This window comes from Hordeum vulgare, chromosome 7H (genome assembly GCF_904849725.1).
Source record: "Hordeum vulgare subsp. vulgare chromosome 7H, MorexV3_pseudomolecules_assembly, whole genome shotgun sequence".
Lineage (NCBI taxonomy): Eukaryota > Viridiplantae > Streptophyta > Magnoliopsida > Poales > Poaceae > Hordeum > Hordeum vulgare.
The window spans coordinates 60,190,304-60,200,236 of NC_058524.1; the positions used below are offsets into that span (position 1 = coordinate 60,190,304).

Sequence of the window (9,933 nt, forward strand, 5' to 3'; positions counted from 1 at the left end):
CTACCTCACTCGGATGCCATGTGCATCGCCACTCCGTGTGGCACGTCTTCATCATTCAGCTGCCCTGCGCGCCACCGCTCAGCTTAGCTGCGACTCCGTGTCGCCTAAGTTAAAACTACTTCAAGTACGGACACGCTCCCCACTCGGGGGCTTAGCTGCGACTCCGTATCGCCTAAGTTCAAAACTACTCCGAGTGCGGACATGCTCCACACTCGGGGACTTAGCTGTGACTCCGTGTCGCCTAAGTTAACACAACTCTGAGTGCGGACATGCTCCACACTCGGGGGCTTAGCTGCGACTCTGTATCGGCTAAGTTCAAAACAACTCCGTGTGCGGACATGCTCCGCACTCGGGGGCTTAGCTGCGACTCCATATCGCCTAAGTTCAAAACTACTCCGAGTACGGATATGCTCCACACTCGGGGACTTAGCTACGACTCCGTGTCGCCTAAGTTAAAACAACTCTGAGTGCGGACATGCTCCACACTCGGGGGCTTAGCTGCGACTCCGTATCGCCTAAGTTCAAAACAACTCTGGGTGTGGACATGCTCCATACTCGGGGGCTTAGCTGTGACTTTGTATCGCTTAAGTTAAAAACAACTCCAAGTGCGGACATGCTCCACACTCGGGGGCTTAGCTGCGACTCCGTATCACCTAAGTTAAAAACAACTCCGAGTGCGGACATGCTCCACACTCGGGGGCTTAGCTGCGACTCCGTATCGCCTAAGTTAAAAACAACTCTGAGTGCGGACATGCTCCACACTCGGGGGCTTAGCTGCGACTCCGTATCGCCTAAGTTAAAAACAACTCGGAGTGCGGACATGCTCCACACTCGGGGACTTAGCTGCGACTCCGTATCGCCTAAGTTAAAAACAACTCTGAGTGCGGACATGCTCCATACTCGGGGACTTAGCTGCGACTCCGTATCGCCTAAGTTAAAAACAACTCCGGGACTTAGCTGCGACTCCGTATCGCCTAAGTTAAAAACAACTCCGAGTGCGGACATGCTCCACACTCGAGGGCTTAGCTGCGACTCCGTATCGCCTAAGTTAAAAACAACTCCGAGTGCGGACATGCTCCACACTTGGGGACTTAGCTGCGACTCCGTATCGCCTAAGTTAAAAACAACTCTGAGTGCGGACATGCTCCACACTCGGGGACTTAGCTGCGACTCTGTATCGCCTAAGTTAAAAACAACTCCGAGTGCGGACATGCTCCACACTCGGGGGCTTAGCTGCGACTCCGTATCGCCTAAGTTAAAAACAACTCCGAGTGCCGACATGCTCCACACTCGGGGACTTAGCTGCGACTCCGTATCGCCTAAGTTAAAAACAACTCCGACTGCGGACATGCTCCACACTTGAGGACTTAGTTGCGACTCTGTATCGCCTCTCCACTCTTAGAGACTTGACTTTGATCTAGAAATCATATAATGCAGATACAACAAACATTCAACATGACGAGCTTTGGATGACTTAAACCCTGTGCCGGACTCATGTAGTCTGACAGAGGCTCGGGGACTACACCCACTGGGTGCACTTAGTGTACCCCCACTAGAAGAGAAAAACAAAAAAAACATTCTGCTTGGTCAGGTCCACCAACAACATCCAAGTTCAACAGATTCAACAGATTCCAACCGACTACCAGCAGTCAGTCAGAGTCTCAAGATCCTTTTGGTCACTCGGATCTACTTCAATTTTTAAGTTCACTCGAACGTACTACTCAGCGGAATCGATCAGGGCGAATGATGAAGACTTCAATCAACGCATAATTTTGCAAGGCTCTGAAGCACGTTCAAGTTCGGTCTGCTGCTACAAGATTTACATCGACACCTTCACCACTCGGACCCTGATCCATTCGGGGGCTAATGACGGGGATATAGCCCTAGGGTAGGGTCATAGGTCTGACCAATACGTCCTACCCAAGGGCACCTCATTATTAGTTTAAGGACTACAAGGGAAATTCCTACTGGATCGTGACAACATCTAATCCACTCGGTACGGATCCACTCAGACAAGTACATTCCATCCACTCGGATGACAGTCAACCACTCGGCCGTATGACTCACTCGGTCATGCAAATACCAACAGTCCGCAAGACATCTGTAGTGGGCTGACATTATGGCATCAATGCCCCATCTTGTAACATAAGAGGTGAGGAGGTGGCACACTCTATATAAGCCACCCCCTCCACGTAGCTAGGGACATCTTCTTCTTCTTCTCCCCCTGCGGGCTCATTCCTTCCCTGGAGCTCTGGCTCTCTCTACACCATGTAACTCATGTCCATGACAGATAAAACAAAGCCTATCCGGAGCACGAGACGTAGGGTTGTTATCTCCACTGTGAGAGGCCTGAACTCGCTAAAACCACCGTGTCACCCATGTGCATCTTGATAGATCATGCTCCGTTATCTTACCCCCTTTCTACTGTCAGACTTGTAACCACGACAGGGTCGAAAGCGGACCAAGAACGGACGTTTGTTTGTTTGCTCCCGCGCGTTGGGCCGCGGTTTGTGTGTGTTTACCCCAAACGGACATGGGCAGGCTATTTGGGGTCGTGCGTTGGAGTTTCCCTAAGAGCAACTCCAACCGGACGATCCATTTCGTTCGCCCGTGTCCGTTTGGGTCACCGCATACACAAAACACAACCCAACGCACCGACCCAAATGGACGCACGTCCGCTTTTTGTCCGCCCGCGACCCATTTCACGCTCAAATTTGGGTCGGATATGCGTCCGCACTAAAAAGGGACAGACGCGCGCGAAGCCCGCCTTTATCCCCTGGCCCACCCAACGGTGGCACACAACCACTATTTCCACCTAAATATTCCCGCCCACCCCTCCCCGCACGCGCCATGGACGACAATGTGCCAACCCTTGGCGCCGCCGCCGGCCTTGCTTTCCTCGCCTTCGCCGAGAGCCGTGGCGGGCAAAAAGGGGCAGCGCCGGCCAAGAAGAAGGAGGTGCTGACACCTGCGGAGCGCACCGAACAATGATTGAGGGGGAAGAACCACCTACAAGAGAAACATGCGAGGAACGAGGCCGCGGCAGGGTCCACCCGCCGCCTTAGAGATAGAGGCCAACATCGTGAAGAATAGTCAGCTCATCTGTGAGGCACACCATGCTGATGCTAGGGTTAAACCCTGGACAGCACAGGCTCATCGATGCCGCCGTGACCGTGACCAGCACCGGCCCATCGCCCCTTCGTCACCAACTTCCGGATTCGCTGCACATGTCCTCCACGCCAGCGGTGCATGGCTTTCAGTGGCACCACCCACAGACCTCCCATCTGTCCTACTCTACGGGATCCGATTCACTAGAGGTGAGCGTGGTCGCACCTGACACTCCAGCCCCCGTAGGCATCGACCTCAACGCTATGCCTATGGGCCATTGATCGTCCTTCGGGGGTGCGTGAAAATGGCCTCGCGAGATTGCCGTCGACTCCATAGAGAACGCTCGCAACCTGTTCGACGGAATGCCGGCTGCGGAAGACGAGGCCAACCGCGTGTTCATGGAGGGCCTCATCTTGAAAGGTGGTGATTGTGGCATCCCTTTCGATCCCGACAAGACGCAAAGCCAAGATGGCACGGGGTGCTTGTTTGGTGAAGGCATTCCCGACCCCCTCATGGAGGACCAACTCGGCTTGGGAAACTCTTTTCCACTAGATCATGAGTTCCCGAAAGACTATGGCCTTGACGAAGAGGATGGCTAAGTGGACTTCGATGAAGATCCATTGTTCGATGAGCTCCCGCCCAAGCCAACGCTAAGAATAATAAGTAGAAGAGCACGCATACCAAAGCATACACACAAAATGAGGACAAACTTCTTTGTGAATGTTGGAGAGGCATTGGCCAAGACCCCAAGATAGGCTCCGAGCGGCATCGGCATGAAAGACCAAAGCATACACACAAGATTTAGAGCATCGAGGCCCGTCTCGTGAGCGGCATCGGCATGAAAGACATGACATGCCAACATGCTTGCTTATATTGATTGTCCAGTATGTTACTTATTTTGGTATGCTGACATGCTTGCTCATTTGTAGGTCTTCCAAGCTTTGGAAGCATTCACGGTCAAGTCTTTCAACCCCACTCATTGTTGGATGATCATCAATGGAGAAGAGAAGTTCTAAGCACAATACGTTGCCATCAAGGCGTGTGGAGGAAAGGAAGCCATTGAAGAGCATGGTGAGGGGGTGAAGCCGCGTCGCGTGGGAAGACCAACTCCAAGAAAGAGGACAAACGCGAGGCCGCGTCCCTTGCCTTGCAAGCTACTTTGCAAGGCATGATTGCCAACAAAGACTCAAGGGAGGAGAAGCGCTGGCAAGACAAGGAGGAGCAAATTAGGGCCTTCATGGAGATACAAAACAATAAGCTCGCGTTAGAGATGGAGAAGGAAGCGAAGATGCTAGAGATTGAGGCCACCAAAGCAGCCACCAAAGCAAGAGAAGTCTGGTTAGCTTGCATGATGAAGGGGTCGAGATCATGAAGGTGGACTTGAGCACGGTCTCTCCGAGGAAACGGTGCTGGTTCGAAAAGATCCAGGTCGACATGTTCAGCCTAGAAGACGAGTGATCAATGACGCGGTGTGCGGGCATGACCACGACTGAGATGGCGTGGTCGAACTACATTCTCCTTTTGTGTGTTGGCATGTGTGTCGGTCCGCTGGCAAGTGCGTCCAGCTTAAAAAACTGCGTATTCTTTTCGTAGGCTGGCATGTGTATGCCGACAGCTAGCATATAGTCGACGTGAACTCTTGACGCTGGCATGGTAGCTAGCATGACAACCTCAGAATATTTTAGCGTTAAAAATTGTCTGTTCACGGACGAAAAATAAATCAATGCGTTGGGCGTACGATCAATCTATTTACAAAAAAGGACGGACAAACCGATCCAAACGGATAAATACGAACAAAAACGTGTTCGTTTAGGGCGCACGGTTTCATGCGGGGAAAAAGCGTCCATTGCACGTGGCATTAGCAGCAGTGGAGAAAATTACAACCATCAATTTTTTTGGTTTTAGATTTTTTTAAAACAAAATATGCATGTATGTAAGGATGTAATGTACATATGTGTAAAAATTTAGGATGAAATATTTTGGATTGTGATCTGTACAAAAAAGACAAATTCAAAGCCTGGAATTTTGATATTGTGGATGTTGATATTTTTGGCTCGGAACTTGATCAAAATTAAAGAAATTTAACTTTCTAAAAAACTAATAACCCTTATATTTTGAAACTGATGGAGTATTTCGTTTGGTCGGTGTGGAAGACCATGGAGTGTGTTTTACGTTTGTTTATAATGCAGTTATTTGGTGGGTCTTTCGCGGTGTGATTTTGTGTTACCCGCTAATCAACCCATGTTTATGTGGGGATATTTTTTCATCATTGGTTGCATATACTATATTTGTGCTATAGTAACACGTGGTGACCCTTTTTGAATGGGTGATAGGAATCTACGAGGGGTTGATGTATTTTTATAGACCAGTTGTTGTTGATTGATTTAGAAAATCGTTGGTCTGATCGAAATCGTAAACAAAATTCAAAATTGAATACCTCAATTGAATGAAAAGCTTTAAAATTAGGAAGCATAGAGAATTAAAATAAAATAAAACAAGAGGGCTCTTTGAAAAATTGTTGACCCGGTCAAAATCGGATGACCAAAGTCTAAATTAAAGCCTCAATTAATTGTGAAGATTTAAAAATTAAGAAGCATAGTGTATTGTATAAAAAAAGTTCAAAAAATTGTTGACCCGATCAAAATCGAATGACCAAATTTTAATTGAAGATCTCAATTAATTGTTAGGCCTTTAATCTTAAGAAGATTAGTCATATAGTATATGTAAGGAGGAATTACACCCTCATGTGTATCCCTGTTATATGATCAAATTCTAATTGAAGACCTTAATTAATTGTGAGGCCTTTAATCTTAAGAAGATTAGTCATATAGTATATGTAAGAAGAAATTGCACCCTCATGTGTATCCCTGTTATATCAACAAAAAGAAGGTTATGTGGTGCGAGGGGGTTAGCGTTTGACCATGTTATTTTAGAAGGAAAAAAGCTTGGGACATAATACACCGTTTTCACAAGCTTCCCTAGTTTTTGAGACCTCACAATCAATTAATGTCTTTAATTTGAAATTGGGTCACCCAATTTTGACTGAGTCAACAATTTGACAAGCAGCCCACTCATTCATTTTTTTAATACACTATGCTTTCTAATTTTGAAGCTTTCCCTTTCGATTAAGGTATATAATTCTAATGCCTTGCTTTTGACTCGGTCAATCCTCGGTTGTTCAAATGAAGTCTCTCTCACTAAAGCCCTCTCATTCAACTAAGGACTTCAGTTTGGATTAGATGCACAATTGATTAGGTCGTTGAGCAGGCTTCAGATCTCTCGATGAATGCGCCCCTTGGTAAGTGCATGTGGTCTTAGTTGACAAAACAGAAGTATCGTCCATGATATGTTTAGCATCAGCATAATACACGCGTCCAACGACATAAGTAACTATCTCATGTATTTGTATTAATTAAAAGATACCATCCAATCACACGGTCGAAAAGGCCCATCCAAACACCATAAAAAAAAATTATACACTCACGAACAATTCGCTACGGATTGGTCATACCAAACATTCTACCATCAATCATTTCTCGGATTTTCACCGTTGGCCCACTCTTCCTTAATTCCCTGATCATAAATTGACACATCCATCCGTAACCATGATTTCATAAAGTCTGTCTGTAGAAGCAGCACATCTGATAAAAATATGTAGTCCATCTGATAAAAATACTGCCCTTCTAGTAAATAGCTAAAGTGCATCATTATGAGTGAGGTTCTACAACACAATCAATACAGATGGTGCTATCAACACCAGATACAGAAAATAAAGAGCAATTCCTCGGAGGCGCAAGCACTATATTTATTCTACAAACTGAACTTTCTAAGCAAAAGAAATTTAAAGCGTGCCTGACCAGATTGTTTCAGAAGAAAAATAATAATCACATAATGCACTATTCTCACATAGATACATATCTCAACTGCACCATCATGAACGAGGTTCTGCAATACAATCAATACTGATTGTGCTATCAACACCAAGTAGAGAAAATAAGGAGCAATTTCTCACAGGCGTAAGCACTAGTTATTCTACAACTGGACTTTCCGAGCAAAAGGAATTAAAAATATATCACGTTACTACATGATACCTGGAACAACCTTTTCTGAATGCCACCGTGATTTACTTCAGAAATTGCTGATGACAAGTAAAACAACAATCACCCCAACTATCATTGCCACCAGCAACAAGCAATTTTTCTGATCCCACATCTTCTGTAAAGACATTTTGTTCATCTTCTCGACCCTGTGGGCATGTCATTGATCATGCTGGAAGCGGTAATTCTGCAAAGTTGATTCAACCAGATAATCCCAGTGAAGGTGCCCCCCTGCTTCAATTCATGAATTAGACTTTCTATGACTGTGATTTGCCACTCGATAGCACTAAGACATGCAATTCATCGAAGAATTTCAGTCATCAGAACCCCTATCATCAGAGCCCCTGTCACGGCGAGGAAGACTATTCTGTTGTGGCTGAGAAATCCAGTGCAGCCCATCGAGCAATTCTGAGTACATCCTCTGGTCCAATGCTCCTCGCTTCCTCTCTTTCAGCTCCTCCAGCAACTGGAACGCATCCTCTGTCCGTGTAGCTCGGCACAGCTCCTCCAGCAGAGTCCTGTAAGTGATCATATCTGGCTTCCTCTTGCTATCCAGCATATCCAAAAGCACCTCTCTGGATTCTTCGAACCTCCATTCCAGTGCCAGCGCAGCCACCGCTGACATGTACACGCCGCCGCTCGGCACGAACCCCTTCTCCCTCATCTCCTTCAAATACGCCAACCCGTTATCGGTCCTGCCCTTCTGGAACATGGCCTTGACAATGTAGCCATAGGTGAACTCATTTGGCTCACAGCTATACAAGGGCATTTCCCGGAACACCTTGAGGGCGTCGTCTACCTCAAGGCAGCGCCCATACGCCTTGATGATTAGGTTGAGCAGATAGGTGTCGGGGACCACGCCCGTGGCCTTCATCTGGCGGGAGAGGGATCTGACGGCGTGGAGGTAGACCAGCGACGCGGGCGGGCGGCGCACGCGGCGGACCACGGTGCTGAGCAGGAGCGTGAAGGTCTCGACGTTGGGGCGGCAGCCGGCGTTGGCCGGGAGTGCGCGCATCTTGTTGAACATGTCGAAGGCGATGGGGAAGAGGCTGCGGCGGTCGCAGCAGAAGCGGAGGCAGGCGTTGAAGAGCTGGAGGTCGGGGGGGCAGGCCCCCGCGAGCACGTCGTGGATGAGGTTCTCCGCGGCGACGGGGCGCTTGCCGGAGGAGGCGGCGTTGAGGGCGGCGATGTAGGAGGCCGGCGCGTGGCGGAAGCCCGGGCGGAGCCCGGCCCAGCGGAAGAGCGCGAGCGCGAGGTCCGGGTCCTGCTCGGAGTTGATGGCGTCGGCCAGGTCGCAGGCGGTGAAGCCCGGGCGGAGGCGCGTGACCCACGCCGCGAACTGGTCGTCCGGCGGGGAGCGGACGGGGGACGGCGGCTCCCAGACGGGCGCAGAGCCCTCGGAGTCGCCGAAGAAGGTGGAGGAAGAAGTGGTGCTGAGGTGGTTAGGCTTTAGGAGTCGGAGGGCCCGAGGAAGGCGGCGAACGGCGGCGAGGAGCGCCATGACTGGTGATCGGCGGCGCAGCGTCTCCCAAAAGCGCAGGAGGAGGAGAGATCGGTGCGACGGTGGAAAGGTCACACGCACGAGAAAGGCCTCGCGACGCGGGCCGATGACAACGGGCCGGCAAGAGAATTAGGCCCAGTGACCCATTTGACTGGAGGAAAGGTGAGCACTCAGACTTACTCAGACCATGGAGATGTTGCCGTCGGTATCGTCGGCCTTCTCGCGGCGCCGCTGACGGCGGAGGCGGCGGCCAAGGGCGACGAGGACCGCGGCGAGTGCCACGCCGAGGAGGTCGGCCGCGGCGTCCCTGAGCGAGGCGCCGGAGGACCCGAAGAGGCGGGTCTCGTCGGCGACCTCCTTGGCGGCGCCGACGGCGAGGGAGGCGGCGCAGCCGAGGGCGAGCGCGCGGCGGCGGAGGAAGGGGCGCGAGCTCCGTCCCGCGAGCGCCGCGGCGGCGAGCGTGATGAGGAGGCAGGCGAGGACGTGCTGCAGCTTGTCCGGGGCGAGCCACTCGTCGCCCCACTCCATCAGTCAACCGCCGCTGCCTCTGTCGATGCAGTGGAATGTCTCTTTGTGTCTCCCTCTCCGACTTTGTTGGTGTTTTACAAAGTAGAACTCTGATAGAGTGCATTACACATAACCAAACGAAAATACTTCCATCGCCTCGTTACCTTTCTATATCAAACATGTAGCTAGTTCTTAGTCCACTGACACTTTCCATAAATAAATCGTTGGAGTTTGCATATTTTGTCAGCGTTCTCTGGATCAATAAAATCTTCCAGTTGCATCATATATAACTTGTCCTCCAGGAAATCGTTAAGGAACGCTCTTTTAATATTCATCTGTCAAATTTAATAATCAAAAAATGCAGCTATTACTAACATGATTCTGACAGAATTAAGCATCGCTACGGGTGAGAAAGCCTCGTCGTAGTCAACTCCTTGAACTTATGAAAACCCCTTTGCCACAAATCGAGCTTTATAGACGGTGACATTACTGTCCGCCTTTGTCTTCTTCTTAGAGATCCATTTATTCTGAATGGTCTTTCGCCCTTCAGGTAATACTTCTGAAGTCCATACTTTGTTCTCATATATGGATCCTATCTCGGATTTTATGGCCTCTAACCATTTGTTGAAATCCGGACCCACCATTGCTTTTCCATAGCTCGTAGGCTCATCGTTGTCTAATAACATGACTGATAAGACAGGGTTAACGTACCACTTAGGA

The 9,933-nt window shown here is 49.4% G+C and overlaps 2 protein-coding genes across 2 annotated transcripts; both read right to left on the bottom strand.

The window, feature by feature from the left end:
* Positions 1 to 6,972: 6,972 nt before the first annotated feature.
* On the bottom strand, positions 6,973 to 9,234 carry LOC123411179. Its single transcript, XM_045104119.1, has one exon. It carries the CDS (start codon positions 9,232 to 9,234, stop codon positions 8,887 to 8,889), a length of 348 nt encoding a protein of 115 aa, XP_044960054.1. The 3' UTR covers positions 6,973 to 8,886.
* On the bottom strand, positions 6,973 to 9,282 carry LOC123411178 (pentatricopeptide repeat-containing protein At3g25210, mitochondrial). Its single transcript, XM_045104118.1, has one exon. It carries the CDS (start codon positions 8,704 to 8,706, stop codon positions 7,519 to 7,521), a length of 1,188 nt encoding a protein of 395 aa, XP_044960053.1. The 5' UTR covers positions 8,707 to 9,282; the 3' UTR covers positions 6,973 to 7,518.
* Positions 9,283 to 9,933: the final 651 nt, after the last annotated feature.